The sequence below is a fragment of the Sus scrofa genome, chromosome 17 (genome assembly GCF_000003025.6).
Source record: "Sus scrofa isolate TJ Tabasco breed Duroc chromosome 17, Sscrofa11.1, whole genome shotgun sequence".
Classification (NCBI taxonomy): domain Eukaryota; kingdom Metazoa; phylum Chordata; class Mammalia; order Artiodactyla; family Suidae; genus Sus; species Sus scrofa.
The window spans coordinates 29,004,933-29,024,685 of NC_010459.5; the positions used below are offsets into that span (position 1 = coordinate 29,004,933).

The window sequence follows — 19,753 nt, forward strand, 5'->3', positions numbered from 1 at the left end:
GTGATTTCAGTTCCAGGAGACTGTGCTGCTCACACATTGCAGAGAGACATACACTCAGGGATAATTATTGCAGCTGTTTGGAGGGGCAGATGATGGGAAGCAAACCAAGGAAGTCCATCAAAACAAGCCTGGTGAAATAATTTATGGAATATCTGTAGACTCGGATAATACTCAGCTCTTAAAATTATGATGTAGTCAACATATAAGAAGCTTGGAAATTATCTCTCCATCCTAACAAGTAAAAAGCTGATCAGACGGAAAAATAAGCAACTCTTCTTAGATCTGACAGAGAAGTGAGGTCACACAGCAGTCTGCTGCCCCTGAAAGTGAAGAGAGCAACAAGTGACCCCAGAGAACCATGGCTTCCCGGAGCAGAGCTGACGCCTCTGTGGGAAACAGAGCCAGGATGGGGAAGCTGGAGCTGTTCCTGAGAGATGAGAACTCCAGGGGCCCCCAGCTCTACCTGGTCCACACAGTGACTATCAGGGAGGGGAAGGGGAAGGAAGCATTCTCAGTGTGCCAGGATTCTGGTTATTGATGGGATCTGCCCTCAGGAGAAACTGTTTAGGGAGTCTGACTGACCTGAGGGAAGGAAATACCCACCTCCAGAAGGCACGGGCCTCCTATGTGGAGGCCAGGACGTATAACCAATTCCAGCCCCTTCTCGCCTTGAACCTAAAACTGCTGTAAAAAATGATGTCTTTTAAAAAGGCGGTTGAGTATAAATGCATGGATTTATTTCCAAAGAGTTGGAGCTTTGCTATTCTTTGGAGAATTGCTTTGGCTATTCCGGGTCCCATGTATTTTCAAATTTTAGTATTAGTTGGCTGATTTCTGCAGAAATGCCAGCTGGGATTTTGGTAGAGTTTGTATTGGTTATGTAAGTCAATTTGCAAGTATTGCCATCTCAACAATATTAAGTCTTTTTTTTTTTTTTTTTTTTTCTTTTTAGGGCCGCACCCATGGCACATGGAAGTTCCCTGGCAAGGGGTCGAGTCAGAGTTACAGCTTCCAGCCTACGCCACAGCCACAGCAATGCAGGATACTTAACCCACTGAGTGAGGCCAGGGATAGAACCCTCATCCTTGTGGATCCTGATCAGAATCATTAACTACTGAGCCACAAAGGGAACTCCCAACAATATTGTCTTATGTTCCTTGAGCACAGAATGCTGAACTTGTTAGCTGTGATTGTTTTTGTGGAATCCTTTTTGTAAGATCGTGTCATCTGCAGATAGCTTTAGTTCTTCCTTTGCAGTATAGATGCCTTTCGGTTCTTATTCTTGCCTTATTGCCTGAGCTAGAATCTGTAGTACAGTGTTAAATAGAAGTGTTAAGAGCAGACATTCTTTCATTAATTCTGATCTGAAGGAAAGAAAGTTTTCAGTCTTTCACCATTGACTATGCTATTAGCATGGGTTTTTCATAGATGCACTTTATCAGGTTAGGGAATTCTGTTCCTAGTTCATTGAGTGTTTTTTTAATCATGAGCTCATGTTGTATTTATCTTATGTTTTTTCTGTGTTAATAGAGATAATAATTTGGGTTTTTATTTGTCCTTTATTAATATGGTAAATATCAACTTTCATATGTTCAACTAACTTTGCATTCCTGGGAAAAGTTCTTCTTGGTCATGGGATATAATCCTATGTATATTATGCTGAATTTGGCCTGCAGATGTTTTATTGAGAATTTTTTCATCTATATTCATCAGAAATATTGGTCTTTAGTTTTCTTGTGATGTCTTTGGTATCAGGGCTGGCGTCATAGAATGAAGTTGGGAAATATTTTTTTCCTTGCCTGTTTTTGAAAGAGCTTACAAAGAATTGGTGTTAATTCTTCTTTAAACATCTGGTAGAACTCACTGGCGAAACCTTCTAGTCCAGGGATTTTTTTCGTGGGAAGTTTTTGATTACTAATTCAGTTGTTCAACTTGTTATGGGCTTATTCAGAGTTTGTTTCTTCTTGGGTGAGTTTGGTAGTTGTGTCTTTCTAAGAATTTGTCCAGTTTGTCTAGGTGGTCTAATTTGTTGGCAAGCAGTTATTCATAATATTCCCTTATAATCTTTTTTATATCTCTAAAGGTTGTTAACACAGTACCAGTTTAATTTCGAGGTCAGTAATTTAAGTCTTCTGTTTTTCTTGGTCAGTCTAGCTACAGGTATGTCAATCTGTGGATCTTTTCAATGAATAAGCTTTTGGTTTTTTTTCTCCAGTTTTTCTACTCTCATTCATTTATTTCTGCTCTACCTTTTTTTTTTTTTTTTTTTTTTTGTCTTTTTAGGGCCACACCCACGGCATATAGAAATTCCCAGGGGTCTAATCAGAGCTGCAGCTGCCAGCCTATGCCACAGCCACAGCAACGCCAGATCTGAGCCACATCTGCGACCTACACCATAGTCCATAGCACCCCTGGATCCTCAACCCATTGAGCAAGGCCAGAGATCGAACCCATGTCTTCATGGATATTAGTTGGGTTTGTTACTGCTGAGTCACAAATGGAACTCTTCTTTCTTTCTTTCTTAATAAACTTTTACAGCTGTGAATTTCCTTCTAAAAACTCTTTCTCTTAGGCTTTAGTATGTTGTGTTTTCCTTTTCATTCATGTCAAATGTGTTCTAATTTCCCTTGTGATTTCTTCTTCGACTCATTAATTATTTGAGTTTTCTTATTTAATTTCTACATATTTGTGAATTTGCCAGATTTCCTTCTTTTATTGATTTCTAATTTCATTCCATTGTCATCAGAGAACAAATTTTTAATCCATTTAAATTTATTGAAACTTGATTTATAGTCTGACATATGGGTCTGTCTTGCAGAAGTTCCATGTACCGTTGGAAAGAATCTGTATCTGTGTATTCTACTGTTGGCAGGTGGAGTCTTCTTTATATGCCTTTTAGGTCTAGCTGGTTTTCAAGTCCTCTGTTTCCTTAATGATCTTCTATCTAGTTGTTTTATCTGTTATTGGATGTAGAATATTGAAGTCTCCAACTATGGTTGAATTGTCTATTTCTCCCTTCAGGTCTCTGTTTTTAATTCAGATAGGACTTTATTGTTAGATATACGAGTACATTTATATTGTTATATCTTTTTTACAAATTAACCCTTTTATCATTGTAAAATGACCTGTGTCTAGTAACAGTTTTGAGTCTCAAAGTCTGTTGTGTCTGATTTTAGCATAGACACTCCAGCTTTCTTCTGGTTACTGTTTGCATAGTATATTTTTTTCCATGGGGCTCTGTTGATAGATCTTTTCCCTTCCCTGTGCTTTCAGTCTATTTGTGTCTTTGAATCTAAAATGAGTCTCACTAGGCACCATGTAGTTGGATCTTATTATTTTTTTTAATCCATTCTGCCAGTCTCTGGCTTTAATTGTAGTATTTAATCCATTTAAAATTAATGTAATTACTAAAAAGGTAGGATTTGCATCTGCCATTTTGCTCTTTATTTTCTATATATCTTTTTGTTCCTTTAATCCTCTGTACTGCCTATTTTGCATTAAATATATATTTTCTAGTGTACCATTTTAATTTCCTGTCATTGCTTTTTCTGTGGGTGCTCTGGTGTTATAATTAACATCTTAACTTATAACATCTAGTTTGGATTAATAGCAACTTAATTTCAATAGCATGTAAAAACTTCGCTCCTATGTAGCTCCATTCATTTTCTGCTCCTTTGTGATATTATTGTAATACAAGCTGTGTTTTTATATCTCACATACTGCTCATCAACATAGATTTATAATTATTGCTCAGTTGGAGTTCCCATTGTGGCTCAGTGATAACGAACCTGACGAGTATCCACAAGGACGCAGTTGGATCCCTGGCCCCACTTAGTGGGTTAAGGATCTGGCATTGCTGTGAGCTGTGGTATAGGTCAGCGTGGCTCAGACCTGGTGTGGCTGTGGCTGTGGCATAGGCTGGCAGCTGCAGCTCTGATTCAGCCCCTAGCCTTGGAACTTCCATATGCTGCTAAAAAGACAAAAAAAAAAAAAAAAAAAAAAAAAAAGTATTGCTTGGTACAGTTGTCTTTTAATTCATAGAAGAAAAAAAGAGTTACACAAAAAAATACGTTTATGCTTTTGTGTTTACCAATAGGGTTAAATACATATTTAATAATGTAGTTACCCTTATGAGTGCTTTTTATTTTTTTAGAACTTTATTAATTTATTTTTCATACTTAGATCTATAGTCCATTTGGATTGATTTTTGTGTAACATGTGTGGGGGTTAAACTACATATAGAGTAGCATAACAAGCCAAAAGTACAGGAATTTATTTAGCTTCTTAACTTTGAAAGCCTAGGCTTAAAAACTACGGATCTTGATTTAAATCATCCTCAGCCTCAGAAAGATAGAGGGAACATCATTAGTGACAATTGTCCCAAGCAGAACATTTTTAAAAAGGATTGAGTAAAAGGTGCTTCCTCATAAGTTTAGAATATTTCAAACCTGTTTGCTCAAATCTTAGTTTGGAGTTTAATTGCTAAGAATTTGCTCTTTCCTCATCAAGAAGAGAAGAATAATGTATAATGAAGATTTATCATCCTGTGGGCTGAGACCTTTTTCTTCCTTTAATTGCAGTATAAAAAGTCCAGGTGAACCAATATTTCATTGTTATCTGCTGTGGAAGAGGAATATAATCATGGAAGTTTTGTTTTCTTTTCTTTTCTTTTTAGGACCATACATGTGGCATATGGAAGTTCCTGTCCTAGGGGTTGAATCAGAGCTGCAGCTGCAAGCCTACGCCACAGCTCACAGTAACGCTGTATCCTTAACCCACTGAGCAAGGCCAGGGATCGAACCCAAATCCTCATGAATACTAGTTGAGTTCATTACTGCTGAGCCACAACAGGAATTACCATGCAAGTTTAATGTAGGAGAAAGGAGAAATCAAACAACTTGGCTAGATGGTACCCTCTAGCTGTTAACATCAATGCCATCTCTTAACAGATGAGAAACCAGAGGCCCAAAGCTTGTCAGGGCTTGTCCATGGTCCTGGAGGGAACTAATGAGAGCACTCCATTAGGAATGGAGTCCAGGCCTGCAATTATCCTTCAGCACATTCATTTTCTTTGGTACATTCATCTAGAGTTTATTCCCAGATTAAAAAATAGCAAATTGCTGGCAGTAGGCAGCAAAATTTCATTCATGGGAAATCTCTGAGTGTTAATTACCCATTGCTGCAAAACCAACCTCCATATACTTATGATGTAAAAGAGCAAGAGTCATTTGTTATTGTTACTATTAGCTCTTACTGGGCTCAGCTACACGGTTCTCAGTGTGAAGTCTCTCATGAGGCAGATGGCAGCTAGGGGCCAGAGTCCTCTTAAAGTCTTCCTCACTCACATGTCTAGTGATGGATGCTGCTGTCCACTGAGACCTCAGCAGAACCTGTCTGCCAGTCAGAACACCTAAATTTGCTTTTCCATGGAATTTTCTAGGAAGAAAATTTCCTAGGAAGTCTAGGCTTCCTCACCAGATGGGGTCTGAGTTTGATCTTAGATGCGATCCCTTCCAAGGTAATCTCCCAACCAGGTGTTAGTGCCTCGAAAGTCATTGCAAAGTAGTGGTACAGGAGGTGTCCCAACGGTGTCTACAACGATCTAGCCCACTGCTGTCCCTTCATGGTTCACCAGCTGAAACTGTATGTCTCAAATGGGATTCTGACCCAGCCAAAAGTCAGACTGGGACTTGAACCATAAGCTGGGACTCAAACCCACTGTCTTTTAGTTGAAATCACACACCCAGTCTCAGGATTTAGTGAAGCACAGCTTCTTTATGTCTTGGCACAGGAGAAATTCAGTGAGAGACAAAGTGATAGATAAGAAGTGTATTTCTTTAGAGAGATGAACATTCCATAGACAGAGTGAGGTCCATCTCAAAAGGCTTGAGAGTAGCGTGCTATTTATTTCTTAATGTGGACTTGAGTTACTATGTAGTGTCCTTTCATTTTAGCCTGAAGGACTCCTGTGGTATGGTAGTGAGAAATTCTGTTTTTGTACAGTGAGGAACACTTTAATTTCTCCCTTTTTTCCCCCATACACTTAAAATTGGGGTTTTATTATAATAGTACACATTTTGGGGGTATTTTTCTTTTTTTGTTTTTGTTTTTTAGGTTTTAAAATTTTTTATTATAGTTCATTTTAAATGTTCTGTCACTTTCTTCTGTACAGTATAGTGACCCAGTCATACATATACACACACTCTTCTTCTCACATTACCTTCCATCATGTTCTATTACAAGTGATTGTCTATAGCTCCCTGTGCTATATAGCAGGACCTCATTGCTTATCTCCTTCATTTTTGGAGGAAAGTTTTGGTGATATAGAATTCATGATTAACAGTCATTTTCTTTCAGCACTTTGATTATGTTATCTTACTGCCTGCTGGCCTCCATAGTTAATTTTAGCTGCACCTATGGCATGCGAAAGTTCCCAGGTCAGGGGATCGAGGCTGTGCCACAGCAGTGACAATGCCAGATCCTTAACCCACTGCTCCACCAGGGAACTCCCTCAATGGTTTCTGATAAGTCTCCTGTTAATCTTATTGAGGATCTCTTTTATGTGAGAAGTCACTTCTCTACTTTGCTTTTAAGATTTTCTCTTTTGGCTTTCAATAGTTTATGATATGTCAAGGTGATGATCTCCTTGAATTTATTACACTTGGACTTGGTTGAACTTGTTGGATGTGTAAATTAATGTTTTTCATCATACTTGGGAAGTTTTCACTATTCTTTCATCAAAATTCTTTCTGTACCTTTCTTTTTCTTCTCCTTCTGAGACTCAATATGCATATATTGGTATGCATGGTAGTGTACCCAAGTCTGTGAAGTTCTTCTTGCTTTTTCCTTCCTTTTCCTTAATCTGGATAATCTCAATTGACCTACATTTAAATATGTTGTTTATTTTCTTTGCCTATTCATATCTGCTGATGAGTCCTTCTAGTGAAATTTTCATTCTGGTGATTGCACTTTTCTACTGTAAAATTTCTATTTGGTTCTCTTTTTAAAACAATTTCTACCTCTTTATTGATCATCTCTATTTGGAAACTGTTCTTATAATTTTATTTAGTCTTTAGATGTGATTTCCCTTCATTTTTGAACATATTTAAAATAGATAATTTAAAGCCTTTGTCGGGAGTTCCCGTCGTGGCACAGTGGTTAATGAATCCGACTAAGAACCTTGAGGTTGTGGGTTCGATCCCTGCCCTTGCTCACTGGGTTAACGATCCGGCGTTGCTGTGAGCTGTGGTGTAGGTTGCAGACACGGCTCGGATTCCGCGTTGCTGTGGCTCTGGTGCAGGCCATTGGCTACAGCTCCGATTTGACCCCTAGCCTGGGAACTTCCATATGCCACGGGAGCGGCCCAAGAAACGGCAAAAAGACAAAAAAAAAAAAAAAAAGCCTTTGTCTAGTAAGTAGAACATATAGGCTTCCTCAGGGATAGTGTCTGTTGACAACTTTCTTTCCTCATGTGTATGAATCATACCTTCTTATTTCTCTTAATGTCTCATAATATTTTGTTCTCATTTGGACATTTTTAATAGGAAAATGAACATCAGATTTACCCCTCTTTCAGAGTTTATTATTTTTGTTTGTTTAGTACTTTCTGAATTACACAAATTCTCTATTCTTTGTCATGTGTGGTCACTGAAGTTTCTGTTCACTTAGCTTAGTGACAAGCTAATAATTACTCAGAACTTTCTTTAAATGCCTGCAACCTGTAAGTTTCACAGTCTTTGCCAAGGGGCCTAGGTTGTGTGTTGGGGCACACCTTCAACACCCGTCCAGGAGGTTTCAACTCCACTTTAGCTTTCATGTCAGTGCTTGCACAGAGCTACAAGTTAAGCCTAAGGTGAGAGCTTAAGCCCTTCTCAGGACCCTTCTTGAATGTGTCCACAGCCTAGATTTCCAGGAATATGTTGGACCTTTTCAAAGCCCTCTGTGGACAGCTCATTCACTGCCCTTTCCTTTTAAGCTATTTTAGTAAGCCTCTTGTTTGCCCAAATATTATCCATTGCCTTAGGCAGCCTCCATGTTAAACAATGGCCTTTGATTATTTTTGACAAATAGCCTCAGGCAAAAGGCTGTTTGTGTTGTGTCAGATTTAGGTGAGATCAAATAAAGATAGTCTTGTGAGGGTGGTCTTCTAGGGAACCACTGGACAGGTCATATAGTGACAGTTGTCTGGGAATGGGGCTTTGAAGTAGTTCCAGTCCTTTTCTATTTCTGTCAGTATCTGTAAGGCTGCTATTTTACAGGCTGTGATTACAGGCTGCTGATTTTCAAGGTTACCACAGACTCGAGGAGGGGAACCTGGGAATAGGGCAAGTTAAAATAACCATAAATTGTTGTTCTTACCAAGATTCAGTTGCTTTTCTTGAATAAATGCTCCTCAGATTGCTGCAAGCTTTTGGTTAACTTCCACAGTTTTGAAGAGTTATTCTAAAGATATTTTCTAGTGTTGTTGGTGCATTTACAGAGTAGAGAATTTTGAGAAGTCCTTGTTCCACCATTTCCCTGACACCGCTTTTCATTTGTTTTTAGCTTCAAAGTTGTTTGTTTTATCTTTGGAAATAAAAGAGACAGTGTGTTTGATAAGAAGCAAGATCTCAATTCTGTTTTGGCTATGTGAATACCGTTTTCTCAACATTTTAGCCTCAGTTTTTCTGTCTGCAGAGAAGGGGTACAAATCATCTCCTCCTCAGCTCTGTAGTGCTCTGTGGACTAAATGCTGATATGTATGTGGAGATGCTTTGGTCCTTTGGGAAGAAGAGCACTTAGCTTCTTCAAGGCTTCATTATTGTTTTTCCATTTCTGCTTCCCATTGTATGTCCTTGATCAAGCCACTGAACCAATTGCTTCTGTTTTTCTTCATCCCTTGTCCCCCAACTCTCTTTTTTTAAGAAAAAGGCAATGCTCATTCTCCCCATAAACAAGCCAGTAAATTTAAATTACTTTTCATGTCTTTAAAATTACTTTAAGTTGTTCAGGAAAAACTGCTGTTATTTGCTCTTTAATAGGAAATTATATTATTTTGCATATATGCAGTATATTTTAATGCAACCCTGAGTATGTGATTATCAAAGTTTTTTTAATATTACACACAATTCTAGAAATAGAGGTTTTAACCCCCCAATAGTCGTTTATATGCCCTCTCCTTTTTTATTGAGCTATCTCTCTAGCTTCATCAAATTCAAGCCTCTCTGTAGAAAGTGGTTAGAACTCAAAAGTTTATTTTTTTTAATTGTGGTAAAATATACATGAATTAAAATTGATTGTTTTAGCCATGTTTAAGTATACAGTTCAGTGGCATTGAGTACATTCACATAGTTGTGCAATGCAAAGTATGTTTTTGAAAAATATAGATTCCATAGTTTCTGGACAATATTTGCTTTGTGAACCAGCGTCATTATTACAATGAAATATTGGGGACTGTATTGTTTCTTGGTCATTTTGTAGGAAGCCATGATTTTTATAAAACAGGGTATGTGTTGATTTCATTAGTCATGCTTCCTTGCCTCATTTCATTTCTGAAAACAACCTAAATAACGTAATTGTTCATACACAATATACTTAACTCACATGTCTTTTGGTGCTGCAGCTTGTAATGCCAGCAAAAATTAACTTGGGGACAGCTGTGTCAAGAGGATTGTATCAACCAGCAACAATCTTTATGGGCCGCCAAATGTCAGCCGTCTCAAGCATGGGGGATTTCAGTGCAGAGCAGAAATCTCCCCAGCCCACAAAGAACTTTTCAATTCCTGACCCACATTCACACCGACAGACAGCCCAGCGCAGTGATGTGACAGACAGCAATGTAGTACAAACTAATGGTGACACGCAGTGCTTAAATAAGTCTGACAAAACAGATGGAAAGACATCTCTTCAGATTGGTGAGAAAATGCCCGTCACAGCCAGCGCCTTGTCTGAGGAGGAACAGACTCATTGCTCCAAGATAGGAAGCGGTGCCTGTCTTGGCAAGAGTCATTTATCTGAAGGCAGAAGGTCCCCTGGGCTCTATTCCCCGTTACAGGCGAGATTAAGCCCAAAGAACAGAACCACTGATTTAAAGTGCGACGGTTCCAGCAGATTGGAGGGAACAGAGGCAGAAATTCTGACACGGAAACATATTGAAGTTGAGGAAGAAAGAGCCAGACCGCTAGTCCCCTTGCTATCAGCCTCAGAATCCTGTGCATCTGAAAATAAGTGTTCTCAAGAGAAGCATGACGCTCAGGAAGCTTTCTCAGGTGAGGTGAGAGGTGAGATTGTTTGCTGATTTTTGTTGGTATTTAGTTTTTCTGGGTAGTGGTGGTCTACCTAAGACTGAAAAATACTAATTATATCTCTGTTAAAAAAACAAAGTAGTCACTTTACCAACAGTTCTTAAGTATGTACTTGGAAATATTTTTGCAAGCAAATTCTCTGCTTTTGTAACCCACTACGATATTTAGAAATATTTTAATGGGTTTTAAAATGCTATAATTAGTTGTGGCTTGTTTCTCTGTGTTTGAAATGGACGAGTAATCATGCTCTGTGAGGTAGATGCCTTGCCTCACTTCTCCCTGAAGTTAGTGCTCAGCAGTCTGTTCATATCCCCTGTTACAGACCATCCTCTGCACGGGGACCCTGGGTCACAGCAGCCCTTCAGGAAATTGCAGGAAGAGCAGGAGGAGCATTCGGGCAGCAGCAGTGACCTCACAGTTTCTATAAGCGAAGATGATCTGATTTTAGAGACTCTAGAACCACAGTCAAATCCAGCTGATATGATGGAGGAAGAAGATGGAATAGAGGCCTTAAACCTAATCCACTCTGAGCAAGAAAGAGACGCCCTATCCGCTAAAAAACAGAATTGTATTGTGCAAACCGTAAGCTCTCTGGATTCAAAAAAGGAGTCCTCCACTAACTTGCCAGCAAGAGAGTAAGCCATTCAGTTTTGTTTTTTTTTATTTTGTTTTGTTTTTTACCGTTCTGTTTTTAATTATAGACATTTTTAGAGACTGTTCCATTGGGAGTTATTATTGAACATGAATGGATAAGTTCCTTAAGTCTCATAAATAGCCTTTTAGATAAGGATGAATTTTTTCTTTTTTTAATGAAATAGCTTTAAGCATGAATATCACCAAAGTCATGGTGATTGGCATTTTGTAATTATACCTAAACAATCCCTAGTTAATTCATGAGTCACTCCCCCTACCCCTTACCTGTCATCCTTTCAGAGAATCAGTCATTTTAAAGTTGTGGTAACACAGGTGACAAACACTTAAACTTACTAGGAATTCAGCTTTAGAGACTAAGAACTTCATATCTAATTAATTTGCTTAATCCTTATATCTGTTGCCATAGTGTCATTTTTATCATAAATATGAGTTAATAAGTCTAAGTGTGTATCTAAGCCAGATTTCCTTTTCTGAATGTAAAAATGAGGACATTGGAGTCTTTAAGTTTAAATAGAAATGTCAGTGTTACAAATTTTGAGCACTTATATCTAAATCATCAAATCTCATACATGATCTTTTACTGTTGATTGGAGGTACTCAGTGGAATTGTAGAAAACGTGGAAACTGTTGAGAACCACCAATTCTGCAACAAAAGTACACAGATAGAATCAAATCTCTTAGAGGTACAAGGAACCTGGTAAACAACCCAAAGTAGTAACACATAGGCCACTGGGGCAGACCCTCCCTGCAGCCTCCCAACCCCACCCCACACCCAGACTGGTGCTAATCCATGATGCTGTCACTCTTTCTCCAACAGTCCCGGCAACAGTGAAAAGCCAAGTGGGTGTTCTTGTACTCGAGGGTGTAGGTACTCTTTAAAGTACCATTGTCCATTTTAATACATTGCCTCTTTCCACTCATTATCTACTTACGGTGAAAATTGACTCCAAACTGATGTTCAAGGAATGTTGATTAGAGGATCCAGGTCCAAAGTGCTTGCCTGTGAATGGAAGAACCAACATAATTCCTGTCCCTGGGAAATTTGCTTTGTTGCAGAGGTGAGCCAGATGGATTTTTCTAGTAATAGTACTCCTCTTTCATCAGAGGGATTATATACTACATCATTGGAAACTTTATTACTGGAAAGAGAATGTTTCTATTTTAGGTTTGTATCTATAGGCTTCTTTTTAGAGCAGTTCATTGGACAGGTGAGTACTTTGGTAGGCTAACTGGAGGACTGGTGTACTTACCAAGGATTTAGTCCTTTTCTGAAGTGAAAAATGTGTGTGCTTAGAATTAAGAATATTCACTATCTCCTATTCCCTATATGAATGGTTTCCCCCCACAACCCCTGTGCCTGGTAAACTCTACTTTCTGTCTCTCTGAATTTGTCTACTCTAATGCTCATTATACAATATTTGACCTTTTGTTTCTGGCTAATTTCAGTTGGCATAACATTTTTAAGGTTCATCCATGTCATAGTGTGTATCAGAACTTCATGTCTTTTTATGGCTGAATCATAGTCCAGTGTATGGATAAACCATACTTTGTTTATCCTCTCATCTCTTGATGGGACACTGAGATTGCTTCCACCTTAAAGGTCAAGTGATGTTGAGAAACTTCATGCATGACCTGCTCCCATGGATACGCCAGATGCTCAGAACCAGCATATGCGCTAACCCTCCATTCCATGCTGTAATTACAGACTGTAATTAACTCTTCTCCCAAGAACGCTTACTAGAATGAAGCTGAACAAATGAAATATTAAAAAGGAGGACCTTCAATCTTTTATACTCTTAAGGAGTAAATAGTTTGCTACAAATGTTGGTATGTAGCTCAATGACTTAAAAACACTAGACTTTATTACTTGTTGTGTGACAGGTGCTTGGCCCAGTGTCAGTTGGAGCCACAGGGATAACTTGGCCACTTGTCCCTCTTTCTGGGAGAATAGTCTAGCCTCAGTCACCTGGTAGAGGTAGCAAGGTTTCCTAGACAGCAAGAGGGTAAGCCCAGTGCACAGATGCTTTTTAAGTGTCTGCTTGTGGCATGTTTGCCATTGTCTCATTGGCTAAGAAAAATGCACAGGCCCAACCCAGAGACACATGAAGTGAGCAGCATCGTTGCATTGCAGAGGGTGTGTTCTTGGGGATGAGAAGTTTATGCAACTCACTACAGTACTTTGGGGCAAATTCAAATAAAGCTAAGCCCAATGTGAGTCCAAAGGATCAAGAAAGGTTTTTATATAGGTGTCAGTGCAGCATCTTGAAGGCTATACAGACTTTGACTAAGGAGAAGGGCACGGGTGGGTTGGGTCTAAAGGAAGAGTGAAGCTAGGACTGCAGGTACAGAGAACACAAGGGAGGGGCAGGGCCAGGCTGAAGGCTTATCCAGGAGGTGTTGTAGGAGTAGAGGTTTGGAATGTTGCCTGGGATATGATTAAGAAAGGCCTTGAGTATCCAGTTAATTTACTTAGAGTTCATCTGTATGTTCTGCAGAACTGGTGAAGTCCTTTTTGAGAGAAGTGTCGTATAGTGAATAACTTGATTTAGAAGAGTTCATCTGGCATCATTAGTTTGATCAGGATGACTCACCCTGCCCCCTGGTGTACATCTGTATAATCTCCTGCCTGAGTGTGGGAGGGATTGTGAGGGTGATGGAGTCCCTCCCATGGTTAGGCTGTTACATGGCTGAGATGAAGAATTTTGCAGATAAAATGGAAGTCCCAAATCAGTTGATTTTAAGCTAATCAAAAGGACTTATCCAGAGTGGCCCTGACATAAACGGATCAGACTTTAGAAAGACCTGGGTTCAGAGATTCAAGGAGCTGAGATATTCCTGTTTACCTTGAAAAAGTAAACTGCTGTCTTGTGGAGGCCGCGTGGCAGGAAATGGTGTGTGCATCTGGCAGCTGAGGGCCTCAGTCCTTCAGTCGTAAGGAACTGAACTCTGCCAAATACCAGTGGACCCAGAAGCGGACCTGAGTCTTAGATGAGGTTGCATCCCCAGCCAGTACCTTGATGTCAGCCTAGTGACACCCTGAACAGAGAATCCCACTTAACCAGACCCCTGATCCCTGGAAACTGTGAGATAAATTTGTGGTCACCTGTTATGCAGCAGTAGAAAATTAATACAACAGAAGAATTGGAATCAAGTATTATAACCTTGCAAGGACTGTATGGGTAGAAATCACTACAGGTAGTGACACCAGACAGGCCAAATCAGATATGTGTTTGGGGGCTAGTGTGGGAACACATGATGATAGGGAGCGGAGGGGTGGCATGGAGTGAGCAGCCCAGCAGCCAAGGTAACCTGTGCTTTCCCTTCCCTGTACCCTCACCATCTGAGCAGGTGCATTTCACACAGGGCCAGGTGTAGGTGAGCAGGGATGGAGTGGGGTAGACTGGTGGGGACCCAGAAAAGTGGGTGTGCACATTCAGAGTAAGCAACAAGCAGTTTCTCATGCAGACATTATTTCTCTGGTTCTTCCTCTAGTGAGTGAAGCAGTGAATTGAGAATTTTTTTGTTTTGCTCTTTGTATACAAATGTATAATGTCGTATGTCCATCCACCTTTGCAGTATTATACATAGCTGCAGTATCATTGTGCCTTATTAATTTCAATAAGTTGTATTTTCATTTTCATTCAATTCAAGATATTTAAAAATTTAAGACTCCTTTGACCCATGTGTTACCTAGAAATATGTTGTTTAATCTCCAGTCATTTTTAGATTTCCTGTTATCTTTCTGTTATCAATCTCATTGTGATCTGAGAGCATATTTTCTATGACTTTCATTCTTTTAACTTTGTTGAGGTGTGTTTTATGGCTCAGAATGTGGTTTGTCTTGGCAAATGTTCCATGGGAGCTTAAGAAGAATGTTTATTTTGCTATTGTTGCATGAAGTATCCTATAAATGTCAGTTAGATCCTGGTAGTTAATGGTGCTCTCCACTTCACCCAGATCCTTGCTGACTGTTTACCTACTGGATATATCAGTTATGATAGAGGTGTGTTGAAGTAATAGTGAATTTATCCATTTGTCCTTGCAGGCCTGTCAGTTTTTGCCTGTGTATTTTGATGCTCTGTCATTGCATACATACACATAAAGGATATTTATGGTATTCCTAGATATGCTCTTTGGGGTGTTTATCCCACTTCGTGTTCTCAGAGCTTCCTGGATCTGTGGTTTGGTGTCTGTCATTAACTTTGGAAAATTCTCGGCCGTTATTACTTCAGATATTCCTTCTGCTTCTTTCTCTCTTTCCTCTTCTAGTATTCCCATTACTTTTTTTTTTCTTTCCCCACTGTACAGCAAGGGGATCAAGTTATGTACATTACATTTTTTTTTCCCCACCCTTTGTCCTGTTGCAACATGAGTATCTAGGCATAGTTCTCAATACTGCTCAGCAGGATCTCCTTGTAAATCTATTCCAAGTTGTGTCCGATAACCCCAAGCTCCCAATCCCTCCCACTCCCTCCCTCTCCTATCAGGCAGCCACAAGTCTATTTTCCAAGTCCATGATTTTCTTTTCTGTGGAGATGTTCATTTGTGCTGGATATTAGATTCCAGTTATAAGTGATATCATGTGGTATTTGTCTTTGTCTTTCTGGCTCATTTCACGCAGGATGAGAGTCTCTAGTTCCATCCATGTTACTGCAAATGGCATTATGTCATTCTTTTTTATGGCTGAGCAGTATTCCACTGTGCATATATACCACATCTTCCGAATCCAATCATCTGTCGATGGATATTTGGCTTGTTTCCATGTCCTGGCTATTGTGAATAGTGCTGCAATGAACATGCGGGTGCATGTGTCTCTTTTAAGGAGAGTTTTTTCCGGATAGATGCCCAAGAGTGGGATTGCAGGGTCATATGGAAGTTCTATGTATAGATTTCTAAGGTATCTCCAAACTGTTCTCCATAGTGGCTGTACCAGTTTACATTCCCACCAACAGTGCAGGAGGGTTCCCTTTTCTCCACAACCCCTCCAGCACTTGTTATTTGTGGACTTATTAATGATGGCCATTCTGACTGGTGTGAGGTGGTATCTCATGGCTGTTTTGATTTGCATTTCTCTTATGATCAGCGACGTTGAGCATTTTCTCATGTGTTTGCTGGTCACCTGTATTATCTTCCTTGGAGAACTGTCTATTCAGGTCTTTTGCCCATTTTTCCATTGATCGATTGGCTTTTTTGCTGTTGGGCTGTATAAGTTGCTTATATATTCTAGAGATTAAGCCCTTGTCGGTTGCATCATTTGAAACTATTTTCTCCCATTCTGTAAGTTGTCTTTTTGTTTTCTTTTGGGTTTCCTTTGCTGTGCAAAATCTTTTCAGTTTGATGAAGTCCCATGGGTTTATTTTTGCTCTTATTTCTATTGTTTTGGGAGACTGACCTGAGAAAATATTCCTGATGTTACTGTCAGAGAGTGTTTTGCCTATGTTTTCTTCTAGGAGTTTGATGGTGTCCTGTCTTGTATTTAAGTCTTTCAGCCATTTTGAGTTTATTTTTGTGCATGGTGTGAGGGTGTGTTCTAATTTCATTGCTTTGCATGCAGCTGTCAGGTTTCCCAGAAATGCTTGCTGAATAGACTTTCTTTGTCCCATTTTATGTTCTTGCCTCCCTTGTCAAAGATTAATTGACCATAGGTGTCAGGGTTTGTTTCCGGGTTCTCTATTCTGTTCCATTGGTCTGTCTGTCTGTTTTGATACCAGTACCACACTGTTTGTTTGGGGTTTTTTTGCCATTTCTTGGGCTGCTCCCGCAGCATATGGAGGTTCCCAGGCTAGGGGTCATATTGGAGCTGTAGCCACTGACCTACACCAGAGCCACAGCAACGAGGGATCCGAGCCGAGTCTGCGACCTACACCACAGCTCACGGCAATGCCAGGTCGTTAATCCGCTGAGCAAGGGCAGGGATTGAACCCGCAACCTCATGGTTCCTAGCCGGATTCATTAACCACTGCGCCACGACGGGAACTCCAACCACACTGTTTTGATGACTCTGGCTTTGTAATATTTTTTGAAGTCTGGGAGAGTTATGCCTCCTGCTTGGTTTTTGTTTCTCAGGATTGCTTTGGCAATTCTGGGTCTTTTGTTGTTCCATATAAATTTTTGGATTGTTTGTTCTAGTTCTGTGAAAAATGTCATGGGTAATTTGATAGGGATTGCATTGAATCTGTAGATTGCTTTGAGTAGTATGGCCATTTTTACAATATTGATTTTTCCAATCCATGAACATGGAATATCTTTCCATTTCTTTACATCTTCTTTGATTTCTTTGATTAAAGTTTTATAGTTCTCTACTTCTGTTAAGTTTTGTAAGAAACTTCCAAACTGTCTACCAAAATGGCCATACCATTTTGCATTTCTGCCAGCAATTAATGAGAGTTCTTATTGCTCTATATCCTCACTAGCATTTGGTGTTATCAGTGTTCTGAGTGCGGGCCATTCTTATGTGCATTGGTACCTTGCTGTTGTTTATGTTTGCATTTCCCTGATGACAAATGATGTGGAGCATCTTTAATATGATTATTTGCTGTATGCACATCTTCAGTGGTGGGATGCTGTTAAAGGTCTTTGACTCATTTTTAATTGGGTTGCTAATTTTCTTACTGTTGAGTTTTAGGAGTTCTTTGTGCATTTTGGATAATAATCCCTTATGAAATATGTCTTTCGCAAATATTTTCTCCCAGTATGCGTCTTGTCTTATTCTCTTGACATTATCTTTTGCAGAATATAGGTTTTTCATTTTAATAAAGTCCAGCTTATTAGTTGTTTCTTTCATGGATCCATGCCTTTGGTGTTGTATCTAAAAAGTCATTACCCTATCCTATGTCATCTAGGTTTTCTCTTTCGTTATCTTTTAGGAGCTTTATAGTTTTGTGTTTTATGTTTAAAATCATTTTGAGTGAATTTTTGTGACAGGCACAAGATCTGTGTTTAGATTCTTTTTTTTTTTTTTTTCGCATGTGGATGTCCACTTACTCTAGCATATTGATGAGAAGTCAACTTTTTTTTTTTTTTTTTTTTTTTTTTGCTGGTTACTATCCTCCATTTGAACATACAGCTGTTTTTATTGAGCTACAGTTCACAAAAACCTTCTCTTAGTTTTAGGTGTATAACATAATGACATTTATTTATATCCATTGTGAAATGATCTTCACAGTAAAGCTAGTAACATCCATCACCACCATGGTTAAAATTTTTTTCTTGGAGTTCCCATAGTGGCACAGTGGTTAACAAATCCGACTAGGAACCATGAGGTTGAGGGTTCGGTCCCTGGCCTTGCTCGGTGGGTTAAGGGTCTGGCGTTGCCATGTAGGTCACTGTGGTGTAGATTGCAGATGCGGTTCGGATCCCTCATTGCTGTGGCTCTGGTGTAGGCCAGTGGCTACAGCTCGACCCCTAGCCTGGGAACCTCCATATGCTGCAGGAGTGGCTCAAGGATAGGCAAAAAGACAAAAAAAAAAAAAAAAAAAAAAAAAAAATTTCTTACTGTGAAAATTTAAGGATTTACTCTTACCAACTTTCAAATATATAATGCAGTATTATTAGATTCTACATGTAAGTGAGATCAAACAGTATTTGTCTTTCCTTAACTTAGGGTCCATCCGTGTTGTGTCAAATTGGAGAATTTCCTTCTTTTTTTATGGCTGAAGAATATCCCATTGTAAATATATACCACACTTTATCCACTCATCTACCAGTGGACACTTAGGTTGCTTGAGTGAACATGGGGTGCATAAATCTTCTCAAGTTAGTGTTTTCATTTCCTTCAGATAAAATACCCTGAAGTGGATTTCTGGATCATATAATGCTTCTATTTTTAATTTTTTGAGGAACCTCCGTGCTGTTTTCCATAGTGGCTGCACCAATACATTCTTACCAGCCATGTGCAAGTGTTCCTTTTTCTCTATATCCTCACCAACACTTGTTATTTCTTGTCTTTTTGATGATAGCCATTCTGACAGGTCTAAGATGATATGTCATTGTGGTTTTGATTTGCATTTCCCTAATGATCAGTAATATTGAGTATTTTTTCATGTACCTGTTGGCCAGCTGTATATCTTCTTTGGAAAGATGTCTATATCCTCTGCCCATTTTTTAATCAGATTGTTTGGGTTTTTTGCTATTAAGTTGCTTTAAGTTCTTTATATATTTGGGATATTGACTCATTATCAGACATATGATTTGTAAATATTTCTCTCCCATTCAGTAAGTTAGTTGCCTTTTTATTGTGTTGCTGGTTTCCTTAGCTGTGTAGAATTTTTTTAGTTTGATATGGCCCCACTTGTCTTTTTTTTTTGCTTTTGTTGCCTATGCTTTTGCTGTCATATCCAAGAATCTTTGCTAAGACCAGTGTAAGGCTGTTTTCATCCTGGAGTGCTGTAGCTTCAGATCTTACATGTAAGTCTTTAATCTATTTCAAGTTGATTTTTATATGGTGAACTGTAAGGGTTCAGTTTCATCCTTTTGCATGTAGCTATCCATTTTTCCAATACCATTTGTTGAAAAGACTTATCTTTTCCCCATTGTGTATTTTTAACACTTTTGTTGAAGATCAGTTGACTATATATGCATGGATGTATTCTGTTCTGTTTGTCTGTATGTCTGTATTTATGCCAATACCATACTGTTTTGATTACTGTAGCTTGTAATATGTTTTAAAATCAGAAAGTGTGAGTCCTCCAGCTATGTTCTTTTTTCTCAGTATTACTTTGGTTGAGAGTCCTTTGTGGTTCCATGTGAATTTTAGGGTTTTTTATTTTTTCTGTAAACATACCATTGGGATTTTGAGGGATTGCACTGAATCTAGA

The 19,753-nt window shown here is 39.0% G+C and overlaps 1 protein-coding gene across 1 annotated transcript in view; it reads left to right on the top strand.

Annotated features, from left to right (window-relative positions):
- KIZ (kizuna centrosomal protein) overlaps positions 1 to 19,753 on the top strand; it is a 107,267-nt gene that overhangs the window by 29,802 nt on the left and 57,712 nt on the right. Inside the window, 2 exon segments of the mRNA XM_021078396.1 lie at positions 9,602 to 10,247; positions 10,606 to 10,918. Of these exon segments, the coding sequence (XP_020934055.1) occupies positions 9,602 to 10,247; positions 10,606 to 10,918 (959 nt within the window).